The sequence below is a fragment of the Varanus komodoensis genome, unplaced genomic scaffold, assembly GCF_004798865.1.
Source record: "Varanus komodoensis strain SLA01 unplaced genomic scaffold, ASM479886v1 scaffold9, whole genome shotgun sequence".
Classification (NCBI taxonomy): domain Eukaryota; kingdom Metazoa; phylum Chordata; class Lepidosauria; order Squamata; family Varanidae; genus Varanus; species Varanus komodoensis.
In genome coordinates, this window is record NW_025336598.1 from 30,375,160 (window position 1) to 30,394,288 (window position 19,129).

General features: G+C 43.7%; 1 protein-coding gene across 1 annotated transcript in view; it reads left to right on the top strand.

Annotated features, from left to right (window-relative positions):
• The window catches only part of LOC123017117 (sodium channel protein type 2 subunit alpha-like), a 92,539-nt gene that overhangs the window by 35,995 nt on the left and 37,415 nt on the right, over positions 1-19,129 (top strand). The window contains exons 2-12 of the mRNA XM_044418256.1: positions 3,466-3,789; positions 5,276-5,394; positions 6,962-7,051; positions 8,382-8,510; positions 9,443-9,534; positions 10,553-10,789; positions 12,231-12,294; positions 12,902-13,043; positions 14,501-14,707; positions 15,213-15,507; positions 17,229-17,587. Coding sequence (XP_044274191.1) covers positions 3,517-3,789; positions 5,276-5,394; positions 6,962-7,051; positions 8,382-8,510; positions 9,443-9,534; positions 10,553-10,789; positions 12,231-12,294; positions 12,902-13,043; positions 14,501-14,707; positions 15,213-15,507; positions 17,229-17,587 — 2,007 coding nt within the window. The 5' untranslated portion in view covers positions 3,466-3,516. The remainder of the gene's footprint in view (positions 1-3,465; positions 3,790-5,275; positions 5,395-6,961; positions 7,052-8,381; positions 8,511-9,442; positions 9,535-10,552; positions 10,790-12,230; positions 12,295-12,901; positions 13,044-14,500; positions 14,708-15,212; positions 15,508-17,228; positions 17,588-19,129) is intronic.

Sequence of the window (19,129 nt, forward strand, 5' to 3'; positions counted from 1 at the left end):
CACTAGTGCTTGCAACCATGTGATAAGTTTGTCCCAGCACCTTTTGAGCTTCAACATATCTTCATCAGGGTAAATAATATATTATTACACTCAACTAAAATCCTGCTATACTTGCTGACAGCTCAAAATACCTTGCAGGCCTCTGTCCAGTAATTGCCAGCCCTTGCATCTAGAATGCTCTGGGCACGTCGTGAGCAAATAAATAGTCTTGCTTAGTGTCCTCACATGTTTCCCCATTGCCTGCCCGCCTCATCTCTGAGCAAATAACTCTCCAGAGAAAAAGGCATGTGAACGCCATGAAGAAAGCTCTGGATTATGCTCTTCCTAGTTTAGTTGCACAGCGATGTCTTTTGCTTCTTAGAACAACCAAGCAGCATTCATTAGAAGCAGACACTTTTTTCTCCTCATGAGATAGTGAGCTTAGCTTATTTAAATTAGTAAAATACAAGCATATCAACGATATGCTAAGGATCATGATCAATAAATTTATTTTTCGCAATCTTGTTGTATTGTTACTTGAGTTTAAAGTAAAATTTCCATTGTTGGGGCAGAAAAGAAAAAACATTGTCCTCACCAGATCAGTAGGGCTGCAGTGTAAATGGCAGTGGATGTTTTTGGACACTTGTATTTCATTTTCCTTCAGAGCACTTCAGTCTTACTCAGGAACAATCAGCTCTGTGGCAGGGATGTTATATATGTCGGGTAAGACATCTGGCTGGCATTCCATGTATACTTTGTTTTATAGGGCTGAGGTGATGAAAGAGTGCAGACTTGGTGGGGCCTGCCTCTAGAGGCCTTGCCACATTGTTCAAGATGACTCATTAGCAACAGAGCATTTCCCTAGAAATGATGCTGTCAGGTAATACAAGTATTCTAGGTTATGCAAATGACCAAAGATTTATTGTAGGTTGAAAGAAGCAGCTGCTGCAATCAGGAAGACCAAAAGATTGAAAACACTCTTCTATATTTTCCTGTCACATAAAGTGAAGGCCTTGCTTTCATCTTGATGCTTTCTCTGGTATCTGTGATTATATTAGAGGGCAAAGGCAGGTTTCAAGAAGATGGGAGCAAGACTCTGAGTAGGAATTAAGCTTGCTGAGAAGCAGAATAAGACAGGAGAATGTAGAATCAGTAATTGCAGATCCTCTTGCAGGCATGCAACTGCCGAAGATGTTTTTTGTTGCTCATTTTGTCGGGATACAGCCCACTAAGGATGAGTTTATGTGTGCTTTTCACTGCAGAAAATACTTCCATGTAAGAAAAAGCATAGCACACTCTTGTCACACGCAGCAATTGTGTATGGCTGTTTTTTGCTTTATGTACGCCTACATGCAGGCAGCAGTCTCCCACCGTTTGTTTGTTTGTTTGTCTCTTTGTTTAAATTTATAGTCCACCTTTTTCCCGGCTATATTATCCTCACAACAACCCTGTGAAGTTGGTTAGGCTGAGGGTCAGTGACTGGCCCAAAGTCACCCAGTCTCTATTTCTCACCTGTTTCTATCCGTTGGAGTTGGCACTGTCAGTTGTCAGGTTGAGGGTTGAGTCAAAAATGCCAGGGTGACTTGGCAGCCAGGTAACCATACCTGTGTCCTTTACATCAGGTGAGGATTTATACTCTCCCTGTCACAGTACCCTCTGATTAACACCTGTCCAATGTGGGTTTGTTTTTTTTTAATGATTTTGCCTAGTTTCTGGATTCAGAACCATGGTCAGCTCCTCCATAAGCAAGAGAGCTGTATGCAGCTTGCAGAAAAATAGTTTCAAGAAAAGCTTGTGTGAACTAGAGGTGGGAGGGGGAGGGTGGAAATAAGCTAGAGAACATTGTAACTCGGTGAAGCATTTAGAATTTGGCAAGGCTGGCAAGACAAGATTGCTGGATGATTTTACACAGTCTCTTTTAAAAACAATCAGAAAACAGAGAAACCAGTCTCAGACAGCATATATAAAAACATACGTCAGCACAGCATATGTTCAGTACAACTGGAGAAATTCTTATTCTGTTCCTCTAGCTTACTCCCAAGTAAGGGCACACTGGACTGCAGTTGAAGTACAGTATTGATTTCTTTGCAAGTAATATACTAATAAAATATATTTCCTATTGACAAATGAAGGCCAGACTAGATGAATTGCCATTCACGCAATTAGAAGTGATGTGCATGGATTTTTTTAAGCCAGTAGATGCATAGGGAGCCAATCTGGATTGTGACCATAGTACAAGCGTGGCTTTAACCCTTTCTTCCCCTTCTGCAGCTCCAGTCTGGATTGGAAATCCAATGGCTGTTATTTGGGATAGGGGGAAAAAATCCCCACTGTCATAAAAGGTTCCATGCGCCTTTAATGCAGTGCAGTAAAGCAAGTACTGTGCATTGTGGTTTTCTCACTGCATCTGTGGGAATCAACCCATGTCTTTGCTTGTGTCAAGGAAAATTACAAATGCAGCAAAATACCCAGTGTCTCTAATACCAAAGATACGGTTGGCATCCAAGTCCTTGCTGCCTGCCAAGTACATGCTTTTCCTTATGTTCAGGACATGCAGGGTTCCCCAGGAGTCCAAGCGTCTGAGAACAGGAGAAGAGCATTGTTCTGTGAAAAACCCACCTGGTATATTGATTATTTATGTTTAATATAGAGAATGTAAAAAATACCTTTTGATTGTCTTTCAGGCAAGGCATTCCTTCATCCCTTCTCTTCAGCTGGAAAGGCTTCCAGAGCAGCTTATGTAAGATCAGGCTTACTATCAAAAAGATGTTACATAAAAAGAAAAAAGGGATGAGGAGGGAAGAGGAAAATGAACAAATTTCCATTCACAACAGACTCAATTTCTTACAGTGATCAGCTTGAAAATGAAAAGTTTGGAGAGAAAAGAAGCTCATGAAAGCAGGTCTTTCAGTAGAGCAGATGAATGTCCCTTGGAATGGCTGCTGCTAGATGAGAATTCATGAGCAGCCCATGGAGCTGGTCAACAGGAAATAAAAAGAGGCCTCGTTTATTTGTTAATTGTCATTAAGTCAATGTGGGGGGGGGGTTATTGCACTTTTCCATTTTGAATGATCCAAAAGCTCTCATTTCCAATTGTACGTGCAAATATTAGGCAGGACTTTGTACTGGTTCCCTATCATATGAATGACGACTGAATGGAATCAGCCCACATGGTTCAAATGCTTGAAGTCCTTGCTTAAAGATCAGTGCTGGGAGTACCTGCTAAGTCTCATTTCAATAACAGAAAATGTCAGCTTGGGATTTCGCCAGGAGCTAATTAGAAGTTAAGTATCCATGTCCCATTGACTCTCAGTGGCCTCTAGAAGCCTAATTTCATTTGAAAAATCTCAATTGTATTGTCGCAAAGTGCTTATTTTAGCTGCAAGAGGATCTGTTTGTTGCGTTCTCTTTTTCTAGCTTTCTTCCCCTCATTTTTATTGTCATTACTTGCCTTTTCCCACTCTTTGGAATGCTTTTCTCTCACAGGTCATTTTTTAATAAGAATTAAAAAGTAATCAAAATCTGCAGAATGAAAAGATGGCCCAAGTGCTGCTTGCACCACCAGGACCGGATTGTTTCTTCCGATTCACGAAGGAGTCCCTCGCAGCAATTGAGAAAAGGGTTGCTGAAGAAAAGGCAAAGCAAAAGACTGAAGAGGAGCAAAAGGATGAGGACAATGAAGAAAGCAAGCCAAAGCCAAATACTGACCTGGAGGCTGGGAAGCCTTTGCCCTTCATTTATGGGGACATCCCTGCAGGAATGGTGTCGGAGCCATTGGAGGATCTGGACCATTACTATGCAAATGAAAAAGTAAGTATTGCCCGACTGGGACTTGAGCGCCTCTTTCATGGTACAGGGTCTGCTCCGAGTACTGAACAACAACCGCCTTCTTGAGCAGGCACCCTAAAAGATTGTGGATAAGGAGTTAGAAATGCAAGCCATCACTGATCAAGAAAAACCTCAACTAAGCAACTAATAATCATGGCATAATGCACTGTTTGGCTATGTTACGTATTTATCATGAATGGCATCAGGACAGGGTCAAACAATGTTAAACAACACAATTGTAGCACATTGAGATCAAGAATGTTAAGATGTCAAAAGAGCAACATTAAGGGTGTAATTTCATGCATGTTTAGACAGAAGAAAAGCCCTCATTGCTCAGCATTTCTCAGCCAGCATGCTGAGAGCTGCAGGACTTCTCTCTTTCGGAACATGCAGGGGATTGTGGGCTGACGTGGGAACTGTGGTTTGTTCTGACTGTGGTTAGTTAAAGTAAACTGGGATCAGATAGCAGCTTGGTAATGATTTATATTATCCAAAGCTCTCTGGGCATTTTATAACAATTCACAGGGATCAAACAGTCTAATCAAATAACACCCATTCTGGCCCACTTGCACTGGCTGTCTAGATGCTTCTGAGGCCAATTCAAGAGGCTGGTTTCAACCCATGAAGCCCTACATGGCTTGGGCCCATGAGACCCAGTGGAACACCTACCTGACCTTCATCTGCCCAGACACTGCGATCAACTTCTGGGGCCTGCCTCTGACTGAGACCTCCAAGAGAGGCTCAGATGGTGGGAACAAGAAGGGCTTTCCCAGTGGTGACCTCCCTGCACCAGTTATGGATCAAGCTCCCCACAGAGGCCCACAGAGGAATTAAATAAATAAAAACAGACCACAAATACAATAAAATACTGCCTAAAATGTTTCAGTACTCAAAGTTTTAAAACCATTTAAATGACTCAAACAATTTTCGACGGGAACACCTCTGCTTGAATGGAACGTGGAGCTCCATGCAGCCAGCTTCCAAGTTTGATTTAAGAGCAGTGTGGTTTAAACATTTCTTAAACTAAGCAGTTTTTCATTCAGACAGTCAGTTTAAAATTTATTATTTTTATTTTATTAAAACATTTTTATGCCGCCCCATTCGCCGAAGCTTCGGGGCGGCTTACAACAATAATGGAAGTGGATGTGTCCCATCTCCTCTTCTGTCCACACCAGAGGGTGGTGAGGAGGCAAAGAAGGAATGGCAGTTCATGCCACTCTGTGGTCCAAGCAAAGTGCAGCCACCATTACGGGGGGAAGCGCAGTTCCTGCAGAAGTGAGTGCCCCGAAGGGAATCTCTGCCCTCTTCTCTGACGCGGAGTGGGAGCAGAGGGGAAGGAGTGCGAGGCTGATGCCTGCCCTGAGTGGGAAAGCATTAGCGTTGTCGTGAGAGTTGATCTGGGTCTAAATGCAAGCCAAAGCAACGAGGCAGTTATGTTTGACCTGTGTGTTTTGTTCCCTCTTTGTAGACATTTATAGTATTGAATAAAGGGAAGACCATCTTCAGATTCAGTGCCACACCTGCCTTGTACATCTTCAGTCCTTTCAGTACTGTTAGAAGAATTTCTATAAAGATTTTGGTTCATTCATATCCTTTTTCAAGTGATGCCATTAGGAAAGTAAAGCTCTGCATTAATGAAAGTATTATGGTTTCAACATTAATGAAATTAATTAAATGAACATTAATGAAATTATACATTAATGAAATTATGGTTGCAACATCTCCAGGTTGGATTGAGAAAAACCAAAAGCCCCCCATGGACCAAGAGTGTTGAGAGTGAGAAGGATGGGTGCCCTTGGCACACATTCTCAAGCCCCTCGGCGGGACTTCAGAGGAGGAGGAGGAGGAGCAGGAGCAGGAGGGGCCTTGGGAAGTGGGCCAGTTTCAGACATTGCGGTGACAGAGGCTTGCCTCAAGGCCAGGCTCCCCAGGTACACAGGCCGCCTCTGAGAATTACTAGTCCTCAGCAATTACAGGAGGCAGCTTTGACCAGAGGAGTTTCTCAGAGACAGATGCGGCAGGGGGAACTGTAGCCCTTGACCCCATGATGCAACATCGGTGGAGGAGGGCAGCCCAATTAGAGGATCGGCATGCAGACGGGAGACATGTCTGTTTTCTGAAGGCCCTTCTGAAGGGATGAGGCCCAGGCATGCCCAGAAGGAAAGTTCCTGGAGTGAATACAAGAGTGGGTTTAACAAACCACTCTGTGCATGCTCAGAGATACTGGGTGTTTGTGCTTTTGTAAAACACTTTGGTCAATAAAGAATGTTTTGCAAGAAAGGTCTGTGCTTTGGATGTGTGATGGGAGGAACCTTGGCTCATGATAGAGAGTCTCCTGTCATCAGGAGACTTTGGCCTTCTCCTCTTTTCCCACAGCTCCCCATGTCCCCTGAAAAGCTGCTCAGGATGTTGGAGCCTGCAAGAGAAGGGGGACTGGAAAAGCCACCTCTCACTTACTGCTAGCTGGAGGATTCTGGGTAGGACTCTGCTCCGGGATGCTCCCACTGGCATAATAAACTCTGGATCCAGCCCTATATGATTAGTAGCATAGCATTAGTATCTTTTTGTGGCACCATATATTTTTCATCTTGAATTTTTAGGTGTTATTTGGATACCATTCACAAACTTGTGAAACACACATCTGGAAGCTGGGGCAGAATCCCACTGCAGCCCCACCACATCTGTTGCATCCTGCAAGCACTGTGCCCTGCCAGCTCTGCTGGAGAGGCAGGACCCACCCCACACGCAAGGGGGATTTGGTGCTTCCTATGGGAAGGCCTGAAATCAGCTCAAATACTTGCTTCTGGAAGGAGGCCAGTCAGCAGAGCTCCCTCGGGTGAGCCCGTTGACCCACCTCCTTCTGTGAACAAGCATTCCCCCTTATTGCAAGGGCTGAATCACCACTGCACAAGTGCTGGGGGCCGTTTGCTCCACAGGATTGGTGGGATGTAAGAGAATGAGCAGGGACTTCAGCATCCCATTGGATTCTGCCTTCTGTATCCTAAGAGCTTGTATGTCCTTAGGCTGCATTTCCCATAGCAACTTACCTTGAAATGCATCTCACTGAGTTCAGTGGGATGTCTTCTGGGTAAACATGCATAGAATTGTACTGCCAGAGGAGATTTCGTTCTGTCTTCCTTGACTTAATTCCAACATTATTCAGCATGTTTATTATGTTCACTATTCTGACGAATTGTGTATTCATGACCCTGAAAGAACCACCTGAATGGTCAAAGGCTGTGGAGTAAGTGCGCCATTTTTTTTCCTTCGGGGCATCATCAGCATGTGCCAGTTTCAGTGCTTGATCTGAAACTGTCTAATTTTAAAAGCTGTGCCCCAAATAAGTGTCCCTGCAGGAAGTGGCCCGGGTTCAGGCAGCATGCCAGCCCACCGTGGCTTGTCACCCAGGATGGGTTGCCATGTTTTGGAACCCCACTCACCAGATTGGATCCAGTGTTTGCACCCACCAGCAGGAATCCTCCCCCCCCCCACCCCCGTGCCCCGCAAGAACTTCCACTCATGACATTTCTTGGGATGGGTGAACTTTTAGTCTGGTCCATCCCAAAGTTTAAGACCTGTCTCTCCTTTTTTTTTTTTGCCACTTAGCCCTTCTTTTCAGGCATCAGTCTCTATCATTATGCAATGGTTCTTCAAAAAGTTTCTGCACTTTTTAAAAACTCTATTTATTAAGAATTTCAAAAACAACTTACATCACTTTCCTACATAGTCACCTTCCTTTGCAATGCATTTTTCCCAGCGTTGTACCAAATTTTTAATGCCATCAGCAAAAAATATATAAAATATATTTATAAAATATAAACGTGCAGAAACTTTTTGAAGACCCCTTCTAGATCCCTGTTCCCCTTTATCCAACTACAGAGACGGAATAGTTCTCTCTCTGTTGAGTAACCAGTGCACTGAATTTGAACTCCCTCCAAGGCTCTGATGGCATTTTAAAAAAGTTGTTCAGTCATGAAGTCATGTCTGACTCTTCGTGACCCCATGGACCAAAGCACACCAAGTCCCTCTGTCCACTACTGCCTCCTCAACTCTGCTCAAATACATGTTTGTTGCTTCGATGACATGATCCAACCACCTCATCCTCTGCCATCCCTTCTCCTTTTCCCTTCAATCCTTCCCTGCATCAGGGTCTTCTCCAGTGTGTCCTCTCTTCTCATTAGGTGGCCAAAGTATTTGAGCTATAGCTTCAGCATCTGTCCTTCCAATGAACAGTCAGGGTTGATTTAAAAAGTACTCCATTGTTACTTCTGAAAGTCTAATTTTCCCACTAGCCACTAAAGCTTTAGTAAAATTTGAGATTCCTGAAATACTGTAAATAACTAAAATTCTACAGGAAGATGACTTTCAGTATTTGCATAAAAAGATAGTACCTTTCTTTGGTAAATGTTCATTTTAACCACTGCACAGAAATAATAAGGAAAGGAGGGAGGGTGACATGGGCTTTTGAGTGTCTCTTAAAAGTGTGCAAAAATATTTTTACAGTGAACAACAATTTATGTTTCATTCCAAGCCCCATGGAATGAAAAGTTTGCTGGGTTTTTTCCTCCCTTCAGATACACATTCACTGGAATTTATACATTTGAGTCACTCATAAAGATTTTCGCAAGAGGTTTCTGTATTGGTAGTTTCACTTTTCTTCGAGATCCCTGGAATTGGCTCGATTTCCTTGTAATTTCATTTGCGTAAGTATTCAACAATTTTTGTATCCAATAATCTGAGTGTATTTTGGGGAGAAAAAAGTATGTCGTTAGGTTTACATTTTCATGATTGGCAACCCAAACTACTGATAGTATTTGTTTGTTTGTTTAAATTTTTTCTATACAGTCAACAAATGGTTGTATTTGAATGGTCATCAAACACTGCAGAGATGGTGCCTTTTAATATGAGCAAATCTTGCCTTTAGTTTAGTTGTTATTTGGTTTATAGCCAATTAATTTCTCCCATTCATGGAACAGTTTCAATCACTGGAATATGGAGGAGAAGATTCCTCTCCTCCTGGCAGCTGCATGCAAACCCTGTAGAACAGCTTCGAGAGGCCAGGGGTGCTCTAGAACAGATTGCGGGGGCTGCAGAGGAAGAAGAGAAGAAAACTTGTTGCATACGTAGAAGTCTGTTCATGCATTATTGGATTTCAGCTACTTAGTTAGTTCTTTAAGTCTAGGTGGACTCAGTTCCACTTCTGGAAACAGACATATAATTGGCATTCTTTAAACCAGATAGAGGCAAATAGACGAAACTCTGATAGACATTTGTACAACCTGGAAATTGTATCTTAAGCTATTCTGATTGGAGAGAGAAACTCTGAAATATGTTACATAAACTGCAGCAAGTATCCTTGGTCCCTGATACCCACTATAAATTTCCAGCATGATAGGTAGTGTTGAATTGTTCACCTACCCTAGCTTAATTTGGTTTGGAAAATACAAAAAGAGAGAATGGAACAGCTGCAATCCTGGCTGGACTTATTTGGGTAAATGTCTGTTGGACTTGGGATTGCACTAAATGTGAATTGAAATAACATGTTTAATTGCCAAACAAAGGATTAAAATGAAGCATTCAGGTAAGTAACATAAAGTCTTCCTCAACTCTGAATAACTGTGATTTAATTCTACAGGTATATAACAGAATTTGTAAACCTAGGCAATGTTTCAGCTCTTCGAACTTTCAGAGTATTGAGAGCTTTGAAAACTATTTCTGTAATCCCAGGTAAGAAGTGAGTGGTGTAAGGTGTTAGGTCCCTTGTACCTCCCAACTGTGCCTTTTTATCCTGTCATTGTGTTTGTGTGTGAACTCCCCTACTGCAGATATGTGACAGAGTTTGTGGACCTGGGCAATGTCTCAGCGTTGAGAACATTCAGAGTTCTCCGGGCATTGAAAACAATATCAGTCATCCCAGGTGAGAGCGAGGTTAAACACAGAGGCTGACTTTTAAATTCACCAAAGCGTGAATTGCACAGCTTTTTGAACAAGCTTTGCGCTGGCCTAGCTATGCATTGTTTACATGCAAGGAATCTAGAATTTTATTCTTTACGGAAGGGATGACTTCTTTTTACATCTTCAAAAAATCAGCCTTTGAGTTTAACATACTGTTGCATGAAAGCAAACGTAGATGGTGTATGTTGCATATTAAATTATTAAATTTTCTGTCCCATGTCGTTCTGAAAAAATAGTTCTGGCCTTCATATTTTGATAATATTTACTGATTATTAAAATAAATTGGGACTGAAAATTTCAATGTTTAGAAAGCTCTTGCAAAGTTTGTAGTTATAAGTCAAGAAGGAAATAGCATGGACACTGCATGAAGTATTACTCTGAGATACCTTTCCTCATGAAGCTTATCTTCTGGCTTGAAAGGACATGCTTTGGTTAAGTCATGAGTGGAAAGAATTATGATGGGTGCAGTTTTTTTCTTGATATGAATAGTAGATATTCTATTTCTTATTCATAATGACTATTATGAATAACCAAGCTGCTGGCTTTGGGATGGCTAGCTTGGAGATGGGGTGCTTTTCATTTCCATTTGCAGTTTCCATTTTGGACAGCTTTCCATTTGTCATGAACTAAAAGGCTTTCTCTTTTATCCCATGGCAAAAACTGCAGCTTTGACACAGAGGCGCTGACTGCATGAAACTTTTCATTTCAATAGGTACAGCCTGAATGCAATTCCACTATGCAGCACCTAAAGCAGACTCATTGATCATTTGTATCCTTCTGTCCCTTTTAGGCCTGAAGACCATTGTGGGGGCCCTCATTCAGTCCGTGAAGAAGCTCTCGGATGTCATGATCCTGACGGTGTTTTGTCTGAGTGTGTTTGCCCTCATAGGGCTCCAGCTATTCATGGGGAACCTGAGGCAAAAATGTTTGCTCTGGCCCCTAAGCAATTCGTCTTATCAAGACCCATATTTTGCAGAATACTACAATGGAACAGAACTCAACTGGTCTGAATACATTAAAAATCAAGGTTAGGTTTAACAAAAGGTTCCTCCTGGTCTGGTGAGACAGCTGGATACAAATCTGGGCACTGCCATGGATTTAGTGGAGGGGCTTGGGCAAGTCATAATAAGCAACACTTGGGAACTGAAACTGCAGTGAAAGCAGTCGCTGTGCATTCCTATAATGCCCAGTGGCTCAGCACCATCTGTCTTGTCCTTTTCAGGCCACCATACTTGGGAGCTTTTAGTACCTGCATTCCAGCAGGGGGTCTGCAGCTTGCCCCTAGAGCATCCTGACCAAGCTCAGTTCTTCACGTGCTTTCTCTGAACATGCAGGCCGCAGCAAGAAGGGGCAAGGTGGCTCCTGCAGCTGCTTGCACGTTCTTTCTGGGTTGCAGTGATCTGAGCATCAAGTAGGTGGGCACTGGTGAGGAGGAGGTGGGAGGAGAGCACTCCCAGAGGAACGCCTCTTCTGCAAAGGCTGCATGGAGTCTGGGACCAGTGCTACTTCATTGTCTTGGCACCTGGGCCCTAAATAAGAGGAGCATAGCCTGGATTTTGCATGTCCCTTTAATCCTTAAGCAGCTGGGGAGGCTGATTTTCTCCAGCTGATATGGATGCCTGAGTAATGGAATGCCTGGCATCTCATGAGCACCTCAAGAGTAACATGGAAGCCCCCATTGTAGATCAAAATGGAATGGGCCAGATCCCCAGGAAGTGCACCTGGCTACCCCTACTTCTGCTGCCTCCCTGGCCAACGTGGGCTGCTGCGATGGCTTAGCTTGCGTGCAGCTAGGACTCCAAAGCCACCAGGGGTCCTGCCCGTTTGCACGCCTGTGCCCAGAGGGTTCAGTGCTGCCGCAGTGCATGGACACAGGAGGAGCAGGAAGCCACGTGGGGTCAGGAGCAGGGCCAGAGTCATGGCCCGCTTCCTTCTCAGTATGCAGGTGCCCTTCGCGGGAGTAAAGGGTGTAGGGTGCCGTCATAAGGAGCCCTGTTTGGCTGCAGCACATTGGTACCTGTGTGATACCCATCCCATGGTCACAAATGTATTTGTTGCATGGACATTTTCCCATCTTAGATAGAAAACCTTTTACAGAGAAACCTAAAATATAATTTCTAAGGCTCTCAAGAGTGCTAGGTACAGTCAAGACAGTAATGAGAAGACCTTCAGTGCACAGCAGGGCATGTATCTTTTTTTCCCTTTTGAATCCTGACAGCAGTTTCTCTTCAAAACAAGTTTCTGATCTTTAAAATCAGCAGAATGCCAAACACTGTGCAATACTGAGAGTAAGATAGTTGTTGAGATAAGGGGAGAAATCTCTGTGTGTATCTTTGTGTAATCCTGACACGCACCCAAAGGGCCTGTTGGATTGTAGCCTTTCTTATTAATCTGTCTTTCCTAGTGAATAGGGTATAATCTAGCAGTCCTGATGTGAATGAAAGCAGAGTGCTTTTTTCCCTTAACAGGCCATTTTTACATTTTGAAAGATAAAAGTGATCCCTTGCTTTGTGGGAACAGCTCAGATGCCGGGTAAGCAACTTTCCAAATCTTCTGTATAAAAAGAATCCACCATTAAGAGGCAATCTTAGTCAGCTAATGCATTTTATGCTACAGCTTGGATCTTAAGAAGCATGAGTAGAATTCCATTCCTGGAATAGGGCTTTTTTTTCTTTCCCTCTGCAGCTCCTTGTTTCCTGTGAAAAACTGTTCCCAAGGGTTGAAGGAAACATCCAAGCCACATTTGATGTCTCACAGGGAACTGTAGCTGGAATTGGCAAAACTGGACTTCCCCATTGTGGGAGTGGTCCTGTCTTTCCACTCATGCAAACCAACTGGATCCCATCCATTTGTGGCATACAGGGCCAATTTAGCAAAAATATTTATTTTCCATAAAGCCATTCTAGAAATGTAGATTATTTCTGCAAATTCTGGTGTGCTAATATGATTTATTTTATAAACCAATAAACTATTATGTCAGAGGCCTAGATCAGATTGAAATAGAGTTTGACCCTCTTCTTTCAAAAGGTATGGTGGAGTAGCACCCCAAAGTGGAAGCAGCAGTAAGAGAAGAAATCCCTCAAACTGATGGTTACTTCCAATACAGAAACAGTTATTTTGCCATTGTCTTGCTTTGTAGCAAATGCCCAGAAGGATACACGTGCATCAAAGCTGGTCGAAACCCCAACTATGGCTACACAAGCTTTGATACCTTCAGCTGGGCCTTCTTGTCACTCTTTCGGCTGATGACTCAGGACTTCTGGGAAGATCTTTACCAACTGGTGAGAAACTCTCCAAATGAAATTCTAATCATCCGGTAATTGTTGAGGAAGCCCACATTAGGGATGAGAGAAGGTTTTCATCCCTTTATGTAAATGATCATGCAGTAAAAGTGATGTCTTTTCTGTGAAGAATTACTGCAGAATTCCGCTCTATACCCTACAGAGACATTGCACACAGCATAGAAAGCCATGACATAATCATGGACAGATGTAATTTGCATAACCATAGATGTTTCCTCACATATGTTTTCATTCAAATAATGTGCAATGCATTAAATGCCAAAAATAACCTGAGTGTAACAAGGCTGCACAAACTGCAGACTTGCAGGATGAAATTTCTTTTAACTCTGAGATTTACCAACTACAGACTTGTGCAAAAGGCATACATTTAGAATTAATTTGTGAAGACCAGAACTGAATAGAGGTCACAGCCCTCCACACAAAAATCTGCCCCTCGTGACCCCAGTGTTTTCCATTTAAAGCAGAGGAGAGAAATGCGAAATCATTTCCCCAGTGCTCATGTTAACCACTGGGACTCAGAAATCCTGATTGGGCTGCTTCAGATCATGCAAAAACCTGCCACAGGGCCCCAGTCTGCCTTCTGCCTGCTCCTCACACTGCAGCACAGTGATCTGAGATAAAAGTTTTGTTCCCAGATGACACGCGAGTACAGGGCACCGTCAGGCCCTACCCATCCCTTCACATCACACCCCATGTGCCATCACTAGAGGTCATTTTCCAATGCATCTCTCTGGCTGGGGACAGAACCTGCTTTTCTCTGATGAGCCTTGATCCTCGGTGTTGAGATGAACACCTAGAAGAGGCTAATGCCAAATCAAGGGAAGAAGCAGCAATCCATGTTAATCCAGTGGAGAAAGTGAACTTGTTACAGGCACACACTTCCTTGTGTGGAAGATGTGCGGAATAACTGACTGTTTTCCCACATAAGGGGTAGCATGGCTATTCTAAATATCCATGTACTTTCCAGTCTATTCTGTGATAACTATCCCATTTTGAATTATGTTTAGTAAAAGAGAGCAACTCCTTCAAACTGGTAATCTCAACAGACTTGGGATTATTTTAACGGAGGTTCATTTGTTTGTCATTTCCTTGTTCTTTTCCTCAAGAAGTTCACATGCAAACAGTGCATAAGCCATGTTTTTAACTTTCAAAATGCTCCACTTTTGAATGAAATAAACTAAAATATTGTTCCTTATGGTCATGCCAGTATTGAAAGCATGTATATCTATATATCTATATATATATCACCCATATCAATATGATTTTGGTCATATTTGGAGAAACTTAAGCATTGGCTTGAATCCAGATTAGAAATCCTACTGTTTGCAGAAGAGGCCGCAGTCCTATGGAGAGTCCTGTTTACGGAAGGGAGAGGAGCTTTTTCTGTCTCACCTTGCATAGGACGCCCCCGACTGATGCTGCATTTGGTTTCCCAGACCCTACGTGCTGCTGGCAAGGGATATATGGTGTTTTTCGTTCTGGTGATTTTCCTGGGCTCCTTCTATCTGATCAACCTGATCCTGGCTGTGGTCGCCATGGCCTACGAAGAGCAGAACCAGGCCACTATAGAAGAGGCAAAGCGAAAGGAGGAAGAATATCAGCAGATGCTGGAACAGTTGAAGAGGCAGCAAGAGGAGGCTCAGGTACTGGAGATGGCTGCCTTTTTAGAATGCTTTGTATACTGCTTGCAAATGCAGATCAGAGAAAGAGACATGTACACACAAATGAGAGGGAGAGGAATTAATTGAGGGATTCACCATGCATTCCCTGACATATAGAGTAGGGCGTTTGTTCTGCAGAACAGAGCTTTCCTGTGCATCAGTGGATTCATAGCATTTTGTAGAGAGTTACGTTCACCAAAATACCATCTTTACAGTTTTGCATGATGAAAGGCACACGTGCACACACCCATATAGATTGCATCTCTGCTAGATTCTATTTCCAGTGATCATGTCTCATTCACATCCTTAGAGAAAATCTGTTTCATTAAGACTCTGGAAGAAGAAATGATTCAGAGGTTTGCCCTCTCTCTGTCTCCTGGCATACTCAAAGCCAGGAGAACATCTTCTGGGGAGATGTGACATGCTGTGGCAGTGGATGGTGCCCCAGGCAGTGCATTAATGGTGCTTCATCTCTCCGTACCAACAGGCGGTAGCAGCAGCAGCAGCAGCCTATAGAGACTTCAAAGATGACGGCGCGCTTGGAAGGCTTTCTGAAACTTCTTCGGAAGTGTCAAGACTGAGCTCCAAAAGTGCTAAAGAAAGGCGGAACCGGAGGAAGAAAAGACGACAGAGGGAGTTATCTTTAGGGGAAGAGCGAGCAAATGGGGAAAAAATGCCAAAATCTGAATCAGACAGTAGCATCAAAAATAAGGGCTTTCGATTTTCTCTGGAAGGAAAGGGGCTCACGTATGAGACCAGAGTTATTTCTCCGTACCAGGTATGTTGTGGGGCTATTTGTGTTGTTGTAAATGTTGTGCTTCCAGGGGAGGTCTTGAGGATGGCATCACCGTCAGATAGATTTGGTATCCTGGTTCAGGCATTGCATTCTCTGATTCTGAAATGGAATCAGCCCTAGGATTGGAGCAGGTTCCCTGACTCAGTTGCACAGGGAAGACAGATGAGCAGAAGGAAAGAAAGGAGAAGTGTACAAATCCAAGACCCTCTAACAATCTTGCTATGCATATGGATGTTTAGGATCTCTTTAATAGCACAATAACTGTGGAAGCTCAACCTATAACATCCTTGTGTTGTTGGAGAACAAAGGAAGCAGAGCGAGTAAACAATCTGCAGGAGAAAAACCATAGCTCAGGGCAGAGGATGCTGAGCCCTTCTCCTGCTTCCTCCCGGACTTTCCCACAGCCAGCCAGCCACCTTCCTCCCCTCCCTCCCTCCCTCCCTCCCTCCCTCCCTCCCTCCTTCCTTCCTTCCTTCCTTCCTTCCTTCCTTCCTTCCTTCCTTTTAATTGCCCAGTTGGGTTTGCTGTTGACATGTGGAAAGGGAGACAGTTGCTAACTGAATTGGACCAACAAGTATGGAAAACTTTGTTAAATACAGTGGTACCTTGGCTCACAAACTTAATCCGTTCCAGGACTCTGGTCGTGACCCAAATTGGTTGTGACCCAAGTCAATTTTCCCCATAAGGTTCAATGTAAATAAGGTTAATCCCTTCTGTAACTATTTTTTTAATCAGAAAAATTTGAAACAAAGTAACAAAGAACAACAAAGTACTGTACAGTACAGTGGAGAATACTAACCTAGGTCAGGGGGGAGGTTATTATTTTGAGGGAGAGTCCCCCTCCATAAGGACATTGGGGAGATTTCCATCAGGGGTTTCCTCTCTTCTTTGTCTCTTAGCTGCAGGGTCAATTTTGGTGAAAAATCTGTCTATAGTCTCTTGTTTTTTCCTGCACTGCATAACCCTCTGGAAATGAGAGACCACATTATCATTCATCAGATTCGAAGCTCTGTTCATTGCAGTTATGTTGGGGTGGTGCTTCTCAAAGAAATCCTGGCACTCATTCCATTTTTTCACAATGGATTGTATCACATCACTGCTAACCTCCTCCCTGTCTTCCTCTTCCTCAGTGAAATCTTCCTTAGCAAGTGCCTTCTGCTGCTCGCTCTGGAGTTCAGCAAGTTTTTCTGTCGTCAGCTCCTGTATGTCTTCCCTGAACGAACGCAACTGCGACCGTGGCCATCTCCCCACTCTTGTTGGTTGGTGGGGGGAGATGGCCACGATCTTGGTTGCCACCCAATGCGGAGTTCGCGACCCAAGTCAAAATTTTCATGACATTTTTGTTCGTGACCTGATTTGGTTGTGAACCAAGGTTCGTGAGCCGAGGCAGCACTGTATATGTATGTTTCAAGACAGAATGGCGCTGTGCATCCTGTGGCAACATCCTGTGCATCCTGTGGTGATGTCGTTGTCAGAGCAAGGTTAAAGGCTACAGAATTGTTTGGGGTTCATAATTTATCTCATGGTTTCAGCTTGACGGAGTCCCTAAAGTTCTTTTCTTTTGAGAGGGGCAGTTCCATGAGAATCTGCGGAAAGCTGTGTTGCCCATACACTGGTTATCTGCTGACTCTTCTGTGTTTGGGAAACAGTTCTAGAATTCCTTTTGAAAAGGAGCAGAGGGAATGTAGGTAGGCACTGCGTTGTAAGCCTCATTCCTCTCTCCCCAGTCAATGCTGTTCCCCACGAGACGCAACAGCCGAGCAAGCTTTTCCAGCCTGAAAGGCCCGACCACCGAAGGGGGCTCGGATGCCGACAGCGAGCAGAGCACCTTTGAAGACAACGGAAGCCGCAGCGGGTCCTATTTCTTTCCGCGCAGACGAAGCGAGCGGCGCAGCAGCAACGTTAGCCAGTCGCTGCTGCCCATGTTTCCAGTGAACGGGAAGAAGCACAGCAGCGTGGACTGCAACGGGGTGGTGTCCCTGGTTGGAGGGCCACCAGCCCTCCTGTCGCCTACCGGACAGCTTCTCCCAGAGGTGATAATAGATAAAGCAACCACTGACGACAGTGTAAGGATGTTTTAAGTAGCTTAGGCATGGTGGGCCCACAGAACGGAATCCAAGCTGTGAATGCTGCTGCATCTTGGGAAAGCTTTACCAGCGCAATTCTCCAGGCGATAACTTGTGCAATGCCGGAATTAACAGTCTGGTTTTTACTGCGCGTACCTGCAAACACACAGCAATGTTTTTAAGGGAGGGGTGTATTTATTTATATAGTCAAATTTACATTTAGTTTAACCTAAGTAGGGGCCTGTTAAATGTCAGAAGCCCCTTTCCTTTTTCCTCCTCCTTGCTCCTGCTGCTCCCTTTTCCCTCACTCCACCCTCTTTTCTAGGAAATAGATCCTCCTCCTCCTCCCACTCTACTGTGTCCTGAGTACACTTAAAACCAAGTAGCTGATCATGTAGCTACACTGGGTAGTTTCCTTTTCACATGTATGCCTGTCTGGCTCCAATGCCAATGGAGACTTTTGTTCTTTTTTTAGCCCCACTCCTTAACAGGGGAATGAATGGATGAATGAGTGAATGGGGGGGGGGGAATGGGTAGGTGGAAAACTTTAACCCTTCTTTTCTACAGCACCATATTCCCGATCCAAATTGCTTGCTGACACGAGGGTAAAGAAGACTGCTGAGTATGACTACACATTTGGCATAATGTGTAGTTTAACCCTGACAATGAAACGGCACTTCCTGTTATCTCGCAGGGCACAGAATGCACCCTTTCTCAGTGCTGCTGTAAGATTGGCCTTCCCCCAGGCAGCTCCCCTACTAACTCAAGAAGTGGCTTTAGGAAAGGCAGAGAAGTCGGCCATAAATCTTCTGTACTTCACAGACACATGCCCTGATTTCCATTTCTCTCTGCATGTCCATGTGCATGTGTTTCTTTATGTATCTCAAGTTGTGGGTGGCTCAGTCTGGACTGGGACTGCTGTGGGGCAGAGGCATATGCTTAAGACCCCCCTTAATTCTGGCTGCTCATGGAAGAAACATCTTGTAATCAAGACTGAGCCATGTGATTAACATCACATGTATTTTGGTCCTCACTGGAAAGCCAGTATATCCAGCCCCAGGTCTGCATCTGTAAAATGGACATAATAGCTCAGTTGTTGTACTTCAGCTTCCTAAAGAGTACACTGATTTTTTCAGAAGTTTCAGAGCAGTGATTTGTCATACGTAGACACTGACTGTTTACTCTTCCTTTAACTGTGATATTGTGTTTGCAGGTACATGCAGTATTTTGCCCCAGGAAATCTCCCTTGGTGCATGCTGACACTCAATTGAGCCAGGCTTTTATTGTTAGCCCATTTTAGTTGCAAAAGAACGTGACATGCTTTAAAGGAGAGAAATGGAACATGAACCACGCAAGCGATTCTTCTAATTAAGAAATCTAGAGTGAATTTTAAGTTCACACTGCAGGAACTTTGCTCAAATTTAATGGTGATGAGTAAACAAATTGTTTTTGCATGACCTGATTTTTTTTTTCTTTCTTGGACCCGGATGTGAAAACTATTTGGATATCTAAGCACAGAACCAGAAACTTCTGAGCTCTGGT